The sequence below is a fragment of the Hemicordylus capensis genome, chromosome 15 (genome assembly GCF_027244095.1).
Source record: "Hemicordylus capensis ecotype Gifberg chromosome 15, rHemCap1.1.pri, whole genome shotgun sequence".
Lineage (NCBI taxonomy): Eukaryota > Metazoa > Chordata > Lepidosauria > Squamata > Cordylidae > Hemicordylus > Hemicordylus capensis.
The window spans coordinates 8,297,864-8,316,919 of NC_069671.1; the positions used below are offsets into that span (position 1 = coordinate 8,297,864).

Consider the following 19,056-nt stretch of genomic DNA (forward strand, 5'->3'; position numbering starts at 1 on the left):
AGTCGCGCATGCGTCTAGAGGAGGACACGCACCAGAGCAAACTTCCTGAACAACTCCCTCTTCTGAACAACTTCCTGAACGCCCGAACCAGTTCCCCTTTTTGCTCATTCAAGTCCTTCCTCCCCTATAATCTAACCACGTTTTAACTGAAAAGGTTCAGGGAGGGGGAGATGGGGGGATGTGGAACCTTGGGTTCCACATCCCCCCATCTCTCCCTTCCTGGACTTTTTCACTATGTAATGCAAGCTAATATAATTATGTGTCATCATCAAAATGGATTAGCTGTTTCAGCCCATCAGGAAAGTCTAAACCTCCACCGATTTAATTAACCAGACTGAAAATCAGATGAACAGAGAATGTTTTAATGAAAGGTGGTATATAAATTTAACAATAAGTAAAACTATCATTAGGAGCAATTAGCGATTACTTAAACATTGGTGCTGCCAAGCAGTTTGTAAATAAAACTTGAAGCCCTTTGAAAATAAGCTGGAATTAATTGTAGGTTGGGCAGGGGGTGAAAGTATATACTTCTAAACATTTATTGTTAAATTTATATACCACCTTTCATTAAAAACAACCCCAAAGTGGTTTGGTTTTAGTCATGGATTTTAATTTTAATCGCTCTTTTTGTCAATGTGATGAAGATTAGTTAAATCTGAGTGGTCTTAGGCAACCAATGTTGCATCTGAAATGCCATTTCATTTTTTATTGTCATAAATACTCTCCAACCAATTTAAATAGCAAAGGTGTATATTATCGCTTTATTCAATTGCAGGGAATCTCAAAAAAGCAGGATTTGCAACTAAGGCAGTGCATATCTTCTCTAAAATGGCCCTTTTATAGTTTTTCTAACTTTGAAATCGTAACATAAAACAAAGCATAAATGCATAAATGCTTCCCCCTCCATTTGAAACCTTTTCTGGTGTAAATAGTGTGCGGTTTTGGAAAAGGGGAGTCTTTCTTTAACAGCGGGAGAATAAGGAGTCTTTAGCACTATCACCCTAGTCCCTCGAATTACTTTGGAGTCCTTGGTTTTCGTTTTGTTAAAATACAGTCACTCACAAGGGAAAGTCAGGAACAGAACCAGGGCGTGAGGGAGGGGCACCATAATCATAATAATCATCATTGCATCATAATTCTGATGTTTGAGATACAAGCCAACTTCACAGGGTTGTTGTGAGGAAAAACCTAAGTATAATGTAGAATGTATCATCATCCTATATAATAAAAGGCTAAGTGAGTGGCCGTGGCTTTGGAACGTTGGGGATCTGCATCCCTGCCTCCCTGGGTTGTTCTGGGCCTGCGCAAAGCGCAGGCCCAGAAGAGCCCAAGAGACACAGGACCTCAGACACCAGTGTCCCACAGCCACAGGCGGCCATTAGCTGGTGTGTGGCAGCGGGGGAAAGTGGCCAAGGCGGCGGCGGAGCCGCCGCCTCGGCCATGAGCTGAGGCACGGCAAGAGGAGGCCGAGGCAACCAGAAGCGGCCGCCCTGAAAAAGGCGAGGGCAATGGCGACGGGGGAAGACCAAGACGGGGGACAGGGAAGCTGGGCGAGGTGGCGGCGAAGCCGCCAACGAGGCCCCCGCCCGCTCACAGCCGTCGCCCCCGCCTGCTCACCCGCCCTCCCAGCTGCCCAAAATGAAGCTTGGCGAGGTGGCGGCAAAGCCGCCAACGAGGCCCCCGCCCGCTCACAGCCACCGCCGCCTGCTCACCCGCCCTCCCAGCTGCCCAAAATCACCTTCCCCGCTCCCCCCCCAAAAAGATTAAGGGCCAAAATGGCCCATGAGAAGGTTGCCGCCCCCACCTATCGCCCTCCCAGCTGTCGAAGACCACCTTACCCGCTCCAGCCCGAGGGAAAAGAGCAGAGCTCCTCTCTGTGCTAAGTCACTGCTCAAACTGCCGCTATGGACGCAAAGACGCCTATTGCGTCCATTGCGACAGTGTGGGCAGCAGCTTAACACAGAGAGTAGCTCTGTTCCCGAGTTCCTCTCTTCTCCTTCTGGCTGGAGCGGGTAAGGTGGGCTCCAGCAGCTGGGTGCGCGGGAGGGCGATAGGCGGGGGCGGCCACCTTCTCATGGGCCATTTTGGCCGTTATTCATCCACCCCCCCAAAAAAAGTAAAAGCAAAATAAGGAAGAACAAAAACAGAGACAACAACAAAACAAAAAACAAAAAGAGAGAGGGGACGGGGGGGGGGAGAGACAGAAAGAGAGAGAGAGAGACAGAAAAGACGGGATAGAAAGCTAGCGCCCGTTATCATAACGGGCTTAAAAATACTAGTTGCATCATAATTCTGATGTTTGAAATACAAGCCAACTTCACAGGGTTGTTGTGAGGAAAAACCTAAGTATGTAGTGCATTTTGAAATTTTTGGTAATTTTTGTAATTTTTTTAATTTTTAAAATAAAAGTTTTCTGAAACGTGTGTCAGTCAGATGTATGTTGGGGTGGCGGCGGGGGGGATGCGGCGGGGGGGCGCAATTTCAGTGCTTGCCCCGGGCGCCGTTTTCCCTAGTTACGCCTCTGACAGTGCTCACACTCAAGTCTTTCATTCATATGCAACCAGGGTGGACCCTGCTTAGCTAAGGGGACAAGTTATGCTTTGCTACCACAATACCTGCTCTCCTGTCTCTGTACCTCCTATGTGAGGTTAACTGAGAGCAGGAACATCTCATCCCCATATGGCCATGTGGAAGAGATGACCAGGGATGACCATCTGACCCAGTATTCCTGTGGGTGAAAAGAGGACTCCTTGCTGCAGTGCTCTTTCGTGGCCAGCTGGTGGTGGATGAATTGAATCTCAACCTGTCACCCAGCCAGTTAAAGATGTAGTACCATTCCAAGAGGCATTCTGGGGAAAGGGGCATCTAACAAGCTGTCTGCTGCTGAAAGGAACATTGCTGCTCTTCATAGGAACATTGGAAGCTGCCACCTACTGAGTCAGACCATTGGTCTATCTAGTTCAGTATTGTCTACTACACTGACTGGTAGCGGCTTCTTCAAGGTTTCAGGCAGGAACCTCTCTCAGCCCTACCTGAAGACGCCAATCTCCAAGCCCGATCTCCAATCTCGGAGTCTTTCCCCTCCCTACCTGGAGGTGCCCGGAATTGAATCATGGGCCTTCTACATGCAGAGTGGGCACTCTACCACTGAACAACGGCTCTATCCCTAAACAGGAGAGCTTTAGTAGGAATATAGGAAGCTGCCATCTACTACTGATATTGCTGGGGAGTTCTCTCCAGTTAGGAATCACGGTTGTGAGAACACCACAAAACCAATCATAGGAAGCTGCTGTCTGCTACATCAGATCCTTGGTCCATCTAGCTCTGAATTGTCTACACTGACTGGCAGCGGCTTCTCCAAGGTTTCAGACAGCGTCTCTCCCAGCCCTACCTGGAGATGCTGAGAAGGCTTGAACCTCCGAGGACCTTCTGCATGCAAGCCTGCAGATGTTCTTCCACTGAGCTGTGGCCCCCACCCCCTAAAAGAATATCTCTCCATGCTCACAGGTAGTTACCCATCCAAATTCAAACCATGGTGGAACCTGCTTAGCAAAGGGGGCAATTCATTCTCGCTACCACAAGACCAGCTCTCCTCCCTGTTGTTGCTGCCACCTCAAAACACATGAAAAAGTGGCCAAGACAAAAGGGGAGGGTTAGATTCTCTGACCTCCCCACCCCATGATTCAGCCAGAAGTTCTCCAAGGAGGGCTTCAGCCCAGCCTTACAAGGATGTCTCTGTGCTAGCCTACTTTCCACAGCTGCTATTCTATATGTAGCTGTAAAGCAAGAGAGAATTCTCTTGAATTGTCCCCACCGTCCTGGCTTATGACAAAAAAAAAAAAAAAAAACACCCGCATCTTTGGTATTAAATACTTTAAAGATATATGAGGTGTCTTTAATTCCATTTACATTTCTTTCTGGAGGGTAAAGCTGACAGAAATGCTGGAACATATTGCCTAATCTGTTTCCAGGCCCGGAGTATTAAAGTCGATGAGCAGAATTCAGTGTTGATGCTGGCAGATATCTATTCCTGGAATGAGGGAAAAGAAAGGCACCAGAGAAATCTAACCCAATTTCCTCTGCTCATCCAACGAAATACCTGCATTGCTTCAGTTTCAATTAGTCCAAAAGCAACGCATCATCAGTTCACTGGAATTCTGAAAATGAGCAGCTCAGATGGACAGTCTTAGTTGCCCAGTGGAAACTGATGTTCTTTCTTATTTAATGTGGAAAAACCCTTCCCTGGGAGGAGAGCTGGTCTTGTGGTAGCAAGCTCGACATGTCCCCTTTGCTAAGCAGGGTCTGTCCTGGTTTGTATTTGAATGGGAGACTACATGTGTGAGCACTGTAAGATATTCCCCTTAGGGGATGGAGCCACTCTGGGAAGAGCAGAAGGTTTCAAGTTCCCTCCCTGGCAGTATCTCCAAGCTAGGGTTGAGAGAGATCCCTGACTCTGCAACCTTGCGAAAGCTGCTGCCAGTCTGTGGAGACCAGGCCTGCTCAACCTAGGCCCCCCAGCTGTTTTTCAACTACAACTCCCATAAGCCTCAGCCACCATGGCCAGTAGCCAGGGATTATGGGAGTTGTAGGCCAACATTTGCAGGAGGACCGAAGCTGAGCAGCCCTGGTGTAAACAATACTGAGCTAGATGGACCAATGGTCTGACTCAGTATATGACAGCCTGCTATGTTGATCCTATGTTGATCACTAATAATGAAGATGTGTTTCAGCAAACTTCTAGCTATGGGAAGATAGAGAGACATGTCTGTCTGGACATAAATTTTGCAGTCAGAAGGTAGGCATGTTACTGTATTTACCTGAATCCAAAACGAGGTCCCCCCGCTTTTTTTTTTTTTTTAGTATTAGAAATCAGGAGGTCCTCTTAAATTCAGAGTCTTTTTGAGTAAATGCAGGCATAACTTGTATTTAACCTCGACTTTTTAAGGGAAAGGGGGGGGGGGAGGAAAGGTTGTGCCATCAAGTCAGTGTCGACTCCTGGTGACCACAGAGCACTATGGTTGTCTTTGGAAGAATACAGGAGGGGTTGACCATTGCCTCCTCCCATGCAGTATGAGATGATGCTTTTCAGCACCTTCCTATATTGCTGCTGCCTGATATAGGAGTTTCCCATATTCTGGGAAACATACCAGCAGGGATTCAAACCAGCAACCTCCTGTTCTCTAGGCACTGCGCCATTAGGGGGTCGCGTTAAATTCTGAATCGTCTTCGATTCGGGTAAATACAGTATAGGACCTGTATCCTCTCACTTGGAGACTGGAATGGTATCGTCCAGAACTTGGGCCCTCCAGCTGATGTTGGACTACATCATCCCAGCACAATGGCCAATAGTTAGGGATGATGGGAGTTGTAGTCCCAACTCTACTCAGACAAAGTTTAATATGCCACTATACCCCTTTACCTCTTCCGAAGGCAGCATTAGGTATCTAGCTGGCAGCCAGAAGGAGCCTCAAGGAATTGTTCTGTAGTAACTGCATTGGTGTTTTTGTCTTCCTGTCGATAAACTGTCGTCTACATCTTGGTTGGAAGTATTGAGTAGATCTACAACACGAAGCCCCAGTCTTTGTAACGATCATTTCCACTTGCTAAAGATCATTATTCGAAACAGATGCCACCAGGTGATGGTAGTGGACTTTGTAGTCCATGTGGACTTCTTAACAAGTGGATTCTGTTATTTATGTTGACAACAATCTTTGGATTGGGATCGACCCACCCTCATGATCATGGCTGTGCCTGCCATCATGGGAAGGACTTCCCTTTTTCTGACAAGCTCCATTGTAACATTGAGCAGTGGGGTGCACGGATGATTGACACAGCGGGGGTGGGACTTCCTCCCCCTTTGCCCCACTGCACACAGAGACAGCAGGGCTTTTTAATAACATCTGAAGGAGGCTGAGGTGGAGAGTAATTCTAGGACTCCTTTTCTCCAGCAGATTTCCAAGGATTACCTAGTTGGTGGGTATATTAATGTTATACCTACACCTGTCATCTATTTAACTTGTTTAACACTCCCTAGGCATAGAAGGGCCTTTATGTCGACTCAGTTCAATGCACTTCCATCAGCAGGTTTAGCGGGAAGATACTGGGAAATTCCATATTTAGAGCAAACATGCCCCTGTGACTCTGGTGCTGTGGAGTCAATCGAGTATGTGCTCTTACACCGTGCTTTGTACCAATTAATCTGTTGCTCCTTAATTACTCCGATACGATGGTCCTTACCGGGTCACTCCGAGAAATTTTATGTCGCAGATTTGCTCCTAGGTCAGAATTCCAAGATCACACTAATAGTAGCTAAGTTCTGTACTGGTAACTCCCCCTGATAAATTGTTTAAATCATAGCTGTATTGCATATGTTGTTTTAATTACTTCAATTAATTAGCCAGCGTAGTGTAGTGGTTAGAGTGCTGGACTAGGACTGGGGAGACCCGAGTTCAAATCCCCATTTAGCCATGATACTAGCTGGGTGACTCTGGGCCATTCACTTCTCACTCAGCCTAGCCTACTTCACAGGGTTGTTGTGAAAGAGAAACTTAAGTATGTAGTACACCGCTCTGGCCTCCTTGGGAGGAAGAGCGGAATATAAATGTAATAATACTTTTTTGTGTTCCAATACTGGAGAGTCTTGTTTCTCCCCAATTTTTGCTGCTCATGGATCAAAATAGAGATTTGCCTGATGGATCAAATCCATCAAAACCATAATTACCTACCTACCTACCTACCTACATACCTACCTACCATTCAGTTCATTTTATTACGATCATTGATCGAATATACAGATCTCAGGGCAGACTCAGTTGAAAAGGACATTAAAAATAAATATTGATACAGATGTATATATATACCTGCTAACTGAGCAAAGAGACACCATTTCAGTGGTGATTCTCTTTACTGAGCAGGGGCAGAGCAACTGGCCCTATCCGTCCCCAGTACAGCATCCCTCCAGTGGCTGTTGCTGGCACCTATCTTACATTTTGTTTTTAGATTGTGAGCCCTTTGAGGACAGGGAGCCATTTTAAAAATATCTATCTATCTATCTATCTATCTATCTATCTATCTATCTATCTACCTATCACTATAGCTAACTATAACTATTACATAAAAATAATATAAAATAAAATAGAGCGAAGCAAACTAAAAGCCTGAATTAACAGTTTCTAACACACCAAGAACAAATTTTAATTGCAGCCGTACAAAATCTGGCTACCATTGAACGTGTTTTTATGCTGCCCCATATACAAATCTCTGGGTGGTTTACAGTACAGTTTCAAGACACAAACAACTGAAACATTAAACCAATTAAAACAGCCAAAAATATAAATAAAAATAACTTCAAAACTTAAAACAGTAAAACATATGGACAAAAATGGTCGATTTTCAGATTTCCCTTTAAAACATCCAGAGATGGGGACGCTCTAATTTTGTTTGGGAGGGCATTCCAAAGTACTGGGGCAACCCTAGAAAAGGTCTGGTCACCTGGAAAAAGTTACTTAGCCATACGCCACCTCCAGCCTCCCTCCTCCAATGCCCCCAAGATAAATTGCTAATGGTTCAAAAAATAATCATCATTATGCTGAAGTGATGAGCCAGGAGGTCAGCGAGTTTGACAAGAGCAAGGAAAGTCATTTCCTGTGGTATCATTAGCTGTATTTTAGAGACCAGGCCTAGTAATTACTATGGTAATTGGACACTGGGTTTGCCTGCAAGAACATGCCGGTTATTTTTAACGTTAATCTCCATGCAGGGGAGAGAGTTGAGGGTTCCCCCTCCCCCTATGAGGTGTGTTTTAGAGGACAAAACACTAGACAGATATGTGGGGCAGCTTAGGTTACATCAGTCACGTAGGAAGATGCTATATACTGAGTCAGACCCTTGGTCCGTCTAGCTCAGTATTGTCTTCACTGACTGGCAGTGGCTCTCCAGGGTTGCAGATAGGTCTTTCCCAGCTCTACCTGGGGCCTTCTGCATGGAACACAGATGCACTGCCACGGCACTACAGCCCCATCCCCAGTACAGGATTCTTTCCTAGTCTTACGAGATGCCATGGATTGAATCTGGGACCTTCTGCCTGCAAAGCAGATGTTCTTCCATTGAGCTGTTGTCCGTTCCTGACCCATTGTTCATCCCTGTTTGCACATGGCCCTACTCTGGTGTTGCTCAACTCCAAATCGAGAGGGACCCACCACCACCCCAGACATCTCAAGTCTATCACTTTCTCAGTAGAGCTTGGATAGGCTCTAGTATCCAAGTGTGAGACATCAAGGGGATCGAACCAGCAAACCTGGCGCTGTGAGGAGCCACTTTACACCCTGCATTGTTGGGGATGCTATCAGACAGTGGAAGATGCTATTGATTGGGTCTTTGCTTTGCTGCCATGCCACCAGACAGGGATGGTCCTTCCATGAGATGAGGTGAGGCGATCGTCTCAAGCAGCAGATTGCTGGGGCACCGGGGAGGTGGTGAGATGCCCTGTTTAGCCTTGAAACCTTTTGATGATGATGATGATATGATGATGATGATGATGATGATGATCCGTCAAGTTGGTGTCGACTCTTAGTGACCACATAGATAGATTCTCTCCAGGATGATCTGTCTTCAACTTGGTCTTTAAGGTCTCTCAGTGGTGCATTCATTGCTGTTGTGATTGAGTGCATCCACCTTGCTACTGGTCATCCTCTTCTTCTCTTTCGTTCCACTTTTCCCAGCATTATGGACTTCTCAAGGGAGCTGATGTGTGATTTTGCATAATGTGTCTAAAGTAGGATAGTTTGAACCTGGTCATTTGTGCCTGGAGTGCAAATTCTCGATTGATTTGTTCTATGATCCATTTTTTGTTTTCCTGGCTGTCCATGGTCTCTTCAAAAGTCTTCTCCAGCATCACAGTTCAAAAGCGTCAATGCTTTTCCTATCTTGCATCTTCAAAGTCCAGCTTTCGCATCCATAGAGTGTCATGGGGAAAACCATTGTCTGAAACCTTTTAGCACCTCCAAATGTCATCAAAACTGCATCAAGGAGAATGTTTGGATCAACTTCAATGTGATCCTGTACAGATGTATCTTAACATATAATCCAAAAATAGTCCTTTTTGGTTATGTCAAAAGAGTATTTTTAGAGGATGATTTAGAATTACTTTTTAAAAAAATCATCTGCAAGACTCTCTATTTCATCTTTTGAGAAATATTCATATCCACCCTCATTAACCGATTGGCAGAAATGTATTTGCAATATTGCACTACTTACAAATTTAACTCACTTCAGAAGAATAGAACTATAAAGTAAAAGGAGACAAATTGGTACGACTCTATTGGACTCTATTTATTACTTCTTGGAATTCAAAATTTAATTTAACAATGGCGTACTCCCTTACTCTTTGTTTTCTTTGTTATAATTGTATGCTGTATTCTTTTTTAGCATTCTAACAATAGGATTATTTTTAGTTGTTTTTATTCTGTGAAAGTGTTTTAGTTGTTTTTTTAATTTTATACTGTAACATGGATTATGTACACCACCTAGATATATATCAGGCAGTATATAAATATTATGATAGATAGAGAGATACAGGGGCAGAGGGAGACCAGGGCGCCCCGCCCCCCAGCCCCACCCCCTGCATCAGACGTAAGTCTGACGCAGCGGCTTCTCCAAGGTTACATGCAGGAATCTCTCTCAGCCCTATCTTGGAGATGCTGCCAGGGAGGGAGCTTGGAACCTTCTGCTCTTCCCAGAGTAGCTCCATCCCCTAAGGGGAATCAATTCCAGTGCTCACACTTCTGGTCTCCCATTCATATGCAACCAGGGCAGACCCTGCTTAGCTAAGGGGACAAGTCATGCTTGCTACCACAAGACCAGCTCTCCTGGTTTTGTTCAAGTGGAACAAAAGTTAGCGGAAGGTTTGCTTAAGATGCCAGCCCTTGCAACTGTATGCATCTATTCATACCAAAAAAAGAGATGCACAAATATTGTTTTCTTCCTTGAAATGCATAGTAAGTCTTAATTCTCCCTTTTTTCTCTCCAGGTGCAAACCAATGTCCTATCCTGAGGACCTGCCCCAGATCTCAGTGGTCTTCATTTTTGTAAATGAAGCTCTGTCTGTCATCTTGCGCTCGGTGCACAGCGTTGTGAATCACACACCATCCCACTTGCTGAAGGAGATCATTTTGGTGGACGACAACAGCGACAATGGTGAACATTCATGATGCCCGTTTGTCGATGTGCTTTGTGCTGTATGCATGCAGGGCTTGGAAGAACACCGTTAATTAAAGAGGTTTCAGTTGCATCCAAGCGCCATGATTCGACTTGTGACATTTTTTGTCCTTGGCAGGGATGCTGTGCAAATCATGTGCTCTGCTATTGAATGGGAAGTCCTTTCCTTCAAGTGGATGGCCTCTGATGGGCACCCCCAGCTCTACTTCAACAGAAGGGGCGACTCAGAAATCAATGGACCCATGGGAAAGTTGCATAGGGAGCTGAGTCAGACCATTGGTCCATCTTGTTCAGTATTTATATTAGGGCAGTTCGTTAAGGAAATGAGTCCTATCCAAGTTCAGGAGCTGCGTGCACTCCTGTTTTGTGATTGTGTGTGAGTGTAAAACAAGGAGGGGTCAGGGAGCTTTATTGGTTGCTAAGCCGCAGCTGGGTAAGACAAACACACCTTACTCAAATTCCGTCCCCAGCTTTGGAATGAAGTTGGAGCTAAAACCATCCTAGGCTTCAGGCAGTCTTTCCTGGCCTTATCTTGGAGATGTTAGGGAAAGAACTAGGAATCTTCTGCATGCATATGATCTTCCCACAGCAGCTTTATCCCCAGGGGCAGAGCCACCATTGGGCAAACGGGTTCAAAGAACCCGGGCCACCGCCCCTCAGGGGCCATGCCGTACAGCCTCAGACACGCCCCCCGCACCTGATGTCAGGCACATGTGTGTGTGTGATTTGGCTCCCAAATTGGGCCACGTGGACCCGTTCAGGAGCAAAATCAGACCATGATGTGTTGGCAGCATGGACAGATTGACTCTCGCTGCCTTGTAAAAGCTGGGAGAGCTGATCTTGGCTACACTGTCAATGCAGTGTGGGCCAATTTAGGGAGTGCAGCCCTGTTAGGGATTTAGATCAGCCCGCACTGCATTGGCAGTGCAGCTGGAGCGGCTCTCTCTAACTTTAAAAGGCAGGGAGAGTCTCTATGGCCCATGCTGGCAACACAGTTTGGGCTGATCTTACTCCCAAATGTGGCCACATGGCCACGTTCGTGAGCTAAACCACGCCCCCATGACTGACATCAGATGTGTGGGCATGGCTAAATGCTCCCTGCATCTGATGTCAGACTCAGGGGGCAGGATTGGAGGACCACCACCCTGTCTGAACCTGGGCCGCCACTGGCCTCCCTCCGCCCCTGCCTATCCCCTAAGGCAGGACTGCTTAGCTTCACCACCCCCCCAGCTGTTTTTGGACTACAACTCCCATAATCCCCAGCCTCCGTTGCCAAGAGCCAGGGATTGTGGGAGTTGCCGGCCAACGTCTGCAGGAGAGCCAAAGTTGAGCAGCCCTGGCCAGATCTTACAGTGCTCACATGTAGTCCCCATTCAAATACAAACCAGGATGGGCCCTGCTTAGCAAAGGGGACAATTCATGCTTGCTGCCACAAGACCAGCTCTCCTTGTATCTAGAGGAGATTATTAGATCAGTGTGATTCAATTATCCATTTTAAAGCCAAGAAACCCCAAGGTAAATAAAAGTTTGCTGAAATGCTACCAGATTTTACACCACTGATCAAATCTCTCTGCCTCTTTCTCTTACAGTGGAGCTGAAGTTTAATTTGGACCAGTATGTCCATAAGAGATACCCAGGACTGGTGAAAATAGTTCGCAATAACAAACGGGAAGGATTGATCCGAGCCCGAATCCAAGGTTGGAAAGCAGCAACGTCTCCGGTTGTGGGGTTTTTTGATGCTCATGTTGAATTCAACACAGGCTGGTAAGGCGCTACAGTGACGCCAAGGGTCCTAGTCAAGACATCACCATGGGGCACCCCATAACTGGGCAGGAGGGAAGGCTAAGCGATGGAAGTGGAGGGATACGAGCGAAACCATTTCATGAACGCTTTATCTGTATTTTGCAACAGATGGCACCATTTAGTTATATCATAGAAATGTTTAGATTTGAAGTTTGAACATAAGGCAGTTGGCTGAGATAAGTAGTAAATCTATTTTTTAGACAGATGTTGGGGATTTGCATCCGTCCAAGATGGGTCAAGCCCTGGAGGGAGCGCAGGAGAACAGGGTTTACATGGCACTGCCACAGTGGCCAGAGAGGAAGAGGAAGTGTGAGGACCTACCTAGACTCCAGCCCAGAGGAGCACCCCTCAGCAGAGGACCCCCAGCTCTGATGGAAGCCCCCAAGATCCAATGGACCCTGAGCAGCTAAAGCTTGTCATCTTTACTTGAAGATGACAAGGAGATGATTGTGACGGATTGTGAGCAGCTCCAAAAGGATCTCTCCAAACTGGGGGAGTGGGCGACAAAATGGCAAATGCGGTTCAATGTTAGCAAGTGTAAAGTGATGCAGATTGGGACGAAAAACCCCAACTTCAAGTACAGTATATGCTGATGGGATCTGAGCTGTCGGTGACGGACCAGGAAAGGGATCTTGGGGTTGTGGCTGACAGCTCATTGAAAGTGTCTATTCAATGTGTGGCACTGTGAAAAAGGCAAATTCCATGCTAGGGATCATTAGGAATGGGATTGAAAATAAAACGGCTAACATTATAATGCCCTTATACAAAACTATGGTGCGACCACACTTGGAGTACTGCGTACAATTCTGGTCACCACATCTTAAAAAGGACATTGTTGAACTGGAGAAGGTACAGAAGAGGGCAACCAAGATGATCAGGGGCCTAGAGCACCTTTCTTACGAGGCAAGACTACAACACCTGGGGCTTTTTAGTTTAGAAAAAAGACGACTGCGGGGAGACATGATAGAGGTCTATAAAATCATGCATGGCATGGAGAAAGTGGAGAGAGAGAGATTCTTTTCCCTCTCACACAACACTAGAACCAGGGGTCACTCCATGAAATTGATTGCCAGTAGGTCTAGGACCAACAAACGGAAGTACTTTTTCACACAACACGTGATCCACTTGTGGAACTCTCTGCCACAGGATGTGGTGACAGCCAACAACCTGGATGGCTTGAAGAGGGGTTTGGATGACTTCATGGAGGAGAGGTCTATCAATGGCTACTAGTCGGAGGGCTGTAGGCCACCTCCTGCCTCAAGGGCAGGTTGCCTCTGAGTACCAGTTGCAGGGGAGTAATGGCAGGTGAGAGGGCATGCCCTCAACTCCTGACTGTAGGCTCCCAATGGCATCTGGTGGGCCACTGTGCGAAACAGGATGCTGGACTAGATGGGCCTTGAGCCTGATCCAGCAGGGCTGTTCTTATGTTCTTATGTTCTCCCCTTTGGAGGAGCTTGTCATCTTTACTTGAAGATGACAAGGAGATGATGTCATCTCCTCCCCTCTGGAGGAGCCCTAGAGCTCCGGGAACCAAGTGTCCCCGCAGTAGACGCCTGTTCTGACCCCCAGAACTCCCTCTGTTGTGCCCAAGACCCCAGGATCCGAGGCACTGCCATTCCAGGGCCCGACTCCAGCACCGAAACCAAAGAGCTCTCCCAGTTGCTTGGGGCATCTCTCCCAATGGGCCTACTTGGGAGGAGGGAGAGGCCAGTTCAGGCCCCTGCTTTGGATCAGGGCCAGCCTGAGCTTGAGGATGGGATGGGGTTCCATGATTTGCAAGGACAGATGATGCTATGGAGGCAGCCGTGGGCAAGGAGGTCTCGCAAGGCTTGTGGGGTGGCAAAGAAGTCTCGTGAGTTCAGCACTATGATGGGGTGGGTTTTTTTAGGGCCAGTCAGGAGAGTGCTGAGGAGAAGACAAGAGAATATAGTGGTTAGCGCTGGGGCTCTAGACTAGCTGGATGAAAACGGTCCAGAGGGGGAGAGGGAGAGGACTTGTAAAAGAATATTCTCCTGCACTATTCCCCTGCACTAACAGGAGAATATTCAGAATATAAACAGGAGAATAACAGAATAGTTAGTTGTTTATTTACGATCTTAGATCAAACAGAATAACAGAATATTCTCCTGCACTAACAAGAGAGACGATTTTGGAGAATTACTTCACCCGTACTATTAAATGCATTGGAGTCTCCCTTTTCTGCCTGAGGCACTTGGGCAAAGCAACATATGAGGATATATTATTCATTTATTTGTTCATGTATTTGTTCATTTATTTGTTTGTTTGTTTGTTTGTTTGTTTGTATCCCGCTCTTCCTCCAAGGAGCCCAGAGCGGTGTACTACATACTTCAGTTTCTCTTTCACAACAACCCTGTGAAGTAGGTTGAGAGAGAAGTGACTGGCCCAGAGTCACCCAGCTAGTCTCATGGCTGAATGGGGATTTGAACTCGGGTCTCCCCGGTCCTAGTCTGGCACTCTCTGACCACGACACCACGCTGGCTCTTAGTGTAAGATGTAAATAAGAACATCAGAGCTGAGATCTCTTGGCAGAAGTGTGTGTTTTCATCTATTAATTACATATTTATATCTATTTCATTTCTTAGTTGTTAACCGTTATCGGCATAGCCAGAGGTTTTAATGGGGATGGGGGGCGCACAGGTGTGTGTGTGTGGTGTATTTATAAATAGTATAAAGAGCAGATGTTTATTTAAATATAATACATTGGTTCATTGATTGCGTGTGTAGGTGTGTGTAACAAAGATATATTTCCTGTTAAAAACTTTACTCAAGAAAAAGCTGAGATGGTTTTCACGATGAGAACAGGTTTCATGGCTGACTGACAGAGACCAGTCCCTGCACGGAAACCCCGGTTAGAACCTTGGGTGAGGGAGACAGTTGGGGAATTGAGGGCTGAGGAGAAAAGAGGTATTCTGAGGAGAAGTTGGAAGGAAGAAGGGGGGAAATGCAGAAAAGGAAAAAGTTCAAATTGTGAAGGCTGGGGAGAGGTTACCCAGTAGCACTATGGAAATATAAACAGAAATAAGTAGCTTGACTATATCTTCCATGATGCATGCTGCTGACAGGAATTCTTTCACAGATTTCTGCTTATCTTCCAGTAACCCTTTGTTACAAACGTGTGTGTGTGTGTGTGTGTGTGTGTGTGTGTGTGTGTGTGTGTGTGTGTGTGTTTAAAAACTGGTGTATCTTCTGCATGTCACATGCCTAAGAAACTACGCACCGGCTTCAGGCAGTGGGCTCAGAGATGCAGGGAAAAGAATTCTCTGAGTGGTGGTGGCAGAGGATATTTAAACCATGATGGGGTGGTTCTGTCATAGATGCACAATTCTCTCCACCCCAGCATGCACGGCGGCCACATGCATGCCACCGCCACACACAGGCTGCTGGGAGCCGCACGGCAGCCGCATGCAGCCTTTTGGTCAGTGAGCGCCACACCCGGGAAAGCAGTGGGGTGGCAGAGGAGCAGGTAAGGATCAGTTCCTGGTTTTTGAAGGAACTGATCCCCACCCCACCAAACCGGTTCAGATGCGGGCACCCAAGCCGGTTTGGTGCTTCCCTAATTAGGAGAGGAAAGCTGGTATTGTGGTAGCAAGCATGACTTGTCCCCTTAGCTAAGCAAGGTCCTCCCGGGTTGCATATGAATGGGAGACTTGTTGTGTGAGCACTGTAAGATCTTCCCCTCAGGGGATGGAGCCACTCTGGGAAGAGCAGAAGGCTCCACGTTCCCTCCCCGGCAGCATCTCCAAGATAGGGCTGAGAGAGATTCCTGCCTGCAACCTTGGAGAAGCCGCTGCCATCCACAATCTTGCCCTCCACAATAACCTGCCGACTGGGGCAACCATCTCACCTCGCCTCATGAAAGGACCACCCATGCCCTAGAGCAGGGATTCTCAACGTTGGGTCCCAAGATGTTATTGGACTTCAATTCCCATAATCCCCAACACATCTGGGGACCCATCATTGAGAATCCCTGCTCTAGGGCATGGGTGGTCCTTTCCTGAGGCGAGGTGAGATGGTTGCCCCAGTCGGCAGGTTATTGTGGAGGGCAAGATTGTGGATGGCAAGCAGGATTGTAGATTGCCATTGTGGATGGCAAGCAGGACGGCAAGATGCCCCTGCATTACCATTGGAAAAGCTCTTCAGGACCAATCTGAACCTTGCACACTTTTCCGAAGATCATAGGGATAAGGGAGAAGGATGCTCTCCTTTCCTCACACTTCTTCCAGAGCTTGCAAGAAACACAAAGAGTGACTGCTGGTAGGGGTGTTGCATGAATGGTTCATGCAGAACCAGTTCACCTTGAACCAGGGCTGGTTCGAAGGTTCAGTTGCAGATTGAACTGGGGGTGGTTTGGCTTGTGATCGAACCGAGCCAGTCCCAGGTCTTCAGACTAAATGGCAGCTGGGTGGGGGAGGCAAGAGAAGGGGAAAAGCTGCTAATCTGGCCCAGCCCAGCCCAGCTGCCGATGCTGGCTCTCACCCTCCCGGTGTGGCCCCAAGGGACACGGTGTCAGCTTGGTATAGGAGGGGGAGTGCGCTTGTGGCCATGCTGGGAAGGCGAGTGGCAGCAAGCAGTGGTGCTGACAGCCGCACCAGGTCAGATAAGCTGCTTTCCCCCTTTCTCACTGCCCCTGCCCAGTTGCCCCTTAAAGTCCCCCAGCCCTGTACTTGTAAAGGGGGATCCTCGCTGGATTCGCTTTTACAAATATATCCCCTGAACTGGTTTGGCCCATTTTGATGGTCGAACCGGACTAGGCCCGGTTCGGCCAGACCCAGAACCGGCCCGAACCAACCAAACCGGTTCCATGCACACCCCTAACTGCTGGAGACCTGGGACCATCTGAATGCAAAGCATATGCTCTGCCACTGAGCTATGGTCCCGTTTCCTGGAGTTCAATTCTTCTCTTTCTCCCCCCGGCCTTCTATGAGCTAAGTTACCTCCCTCCTGTCATTGCCTACTAGCATGTAAGGATCTGTCTGTTGACTGAACAGTATCCATGTTTCAGTTGCCAAAAGGTGTTGTGGGGTTACTTAGCTGAATTAATAGAGAAGCCGACTGCATATGAGGGTCCTTTCAGAACCGTGGGGCATCAGTAGCACGTCGCCTGGGAAGATGCCAGGAAAGCAACTTCAACTATTCATGTACCTAACCGCGTCTACAGTGTTCACTGGAGCATCCTCATTACGTTTCAGCAGTGCAGAGAAGGACAATTCAGATCTGGCAGCTGAACGACTGATCTTTGAGTCTGAAGCAGGCATGCCACGTCACAAGCACTCTACTCTGGCTGCTTGACTACACGCCGGAAGGACACCTAAGGAACTCTGATAGAGATGTCAGGTAGAACAGATGGGGAGCTTTCTCGCTCCTTCTGGTGTGAGAAGACATTCGTATGATTTTCTGTCTCAAGACATTGGCTTCAGCCAATGAAAAATGGCTTGGCATATGGCTTCAAATGGAGAAGAATATTACCACCCTGAGTTTTCTGACTCGCAAGCTAAAGTATGCTGCCAATAAACCATGGTTTTGTTTTGTTTTTTTTAAATAGACAGGTCCATAGCTAGAGACATCCCCTGCTATTTCTGATAGTTTTGTTTCCTCCATGTACCTTGGGGCTGTATACATGGGCCCTCCCCATTTGATTGCCATATTTACCTGAATTGAAGACTAGTTCCCCCCCAACTTCTTTGATGTTAGAAATTGGGGGGTTGTCTTAAATTTGGAGTCCTCATTGTCCCTTTTGGGATAACACAGATATAACCTGTCTTCTTTAAGGGAGTCGTCTTAAATTCAGAGTCATCTTCTATTCAAGTAAATATGGTGTCACATCAGCCTGTGAGGTCAGCTGTGCACTGACCACACCGTGACTGGCCCAAAGTCATCTACTGCATTTCATGGCTGAGATAGAACCATGTTGAATGGAACAAAGGGATGGCATTGTAGGTTGATTGATTAATTAAGTACTGTCAAGTTGGTGTCGACTCTTAGTGACCACATAGATAGATTCTCTCCAGGATGATCTGTCTTCAGTTTGGCTTTAAGTTCTCTCAGTGGTGCATTCATTGCTGTTGTAATTGAGTCCATCCACCTTACTGCTGGTTGTCGTCTTCTAGTTCCTTCAACTTTCCCCAGCATTATGGACTTCTCAAGGGAGCTGGGTTTTCACATAATGTGTCTGAAGTAGGATAGTTGGAGCCTGGTCATTTGTGCCTTGAGTGAAAATTCTGGATTGATTTGTTCTATGAAACATTTGTTTGTTTTCCTGGCTGACCATGGTCTCCTCAAGAGTCTTCTCCAGCACCAAAGTTCAAAAGCATGAATGCTTTTTCTATCTTGATTCTTCAAAGTCCAGCTTTTGCATCCATAGAGTGTCATGGGGAAAACCATTGTCCGAAGTCTGAATGATTCTAATCTTTGTAGGTATAGACATGTCACGGCATCTAAATATCCTTTCCAAGGCCTTCATTGCAACACTACCATGTGCTAGTCTGCGGCGTATTTCTTGACTGCTGGATCCTTGACTGTTGATGGTCGATCCTAAAAAGCAGAAGCTATCCACCACTTCAATGCCTTCATTCTCAGTTCTAAGGCTGGTTGCTGTACCTGTTGTCATTAGTTTAGTCTTCTTTATATTTAGTTGTAGTCCCATTTTTTCACTGTGCTCTTTGACTTTCATTACTATTGCTTGCAGATCATCCACATTCTCAGCTATCAGAGTGGTGTCATCAGTGTAGTGCAGGTTATTGATGTTTCTTCCTCCAACTTTAAAACCACACTCATCTTCTTCCAATCCAGCTTCTCTCAGTATATGTTCAGCATATAAGTTGAATAAATAAGGAGAAAGTAGAGAGCCTTGTCTCACTCCTTTGGTAGCTGAGCCAAAGTGTGGTTCTCTTTTAATGTGTTATGGCATTGACATAGGTACATAGGAAGCTGGTTTATACTGAGTCAGACCATTGGTCCAGCTATCTCACTGGTGTCTGACTGGCAGAAGCTCTCCAAGGTTTCAGACAAGAGTCTTTC

At 46.7% G+C, this 19,056-nt stretch overlaps 1 protein-coding gene across 4 annotated transcripts in view; it reads left to right on the forward strand.

The window, feature by feature from the left end:
* Positions 1–19,056, forward strand: part of GALNT9 (polypeptide N-acetylgalactosaminyltransferase 9) — a 203,933-nt gene that overhangs the window by 76,947 nt on the left and 107,930 nt on the right. For 3 of the 4 annotated variants that reach the window (XM_053280372.1, XM_053280371.1, XM_053280373.1), the window contains 2 exons: positions 10,028–10,194; positions 11,805–11,979. In XM_053280372.1, coding sequence (XP_053136347.1) covers positions 10,028–10,194; positions 11,805–11,979 — 342 coding nt within the window. Of the gene's footprint in view, positions 1–10,027; positions 10,195–11,804; positions 11,980–17,231; positions 17,374–19,056 lie in introns of those variants that run through there. The other variant, XM_053280374.1, reaches the window with a different exon arrangement.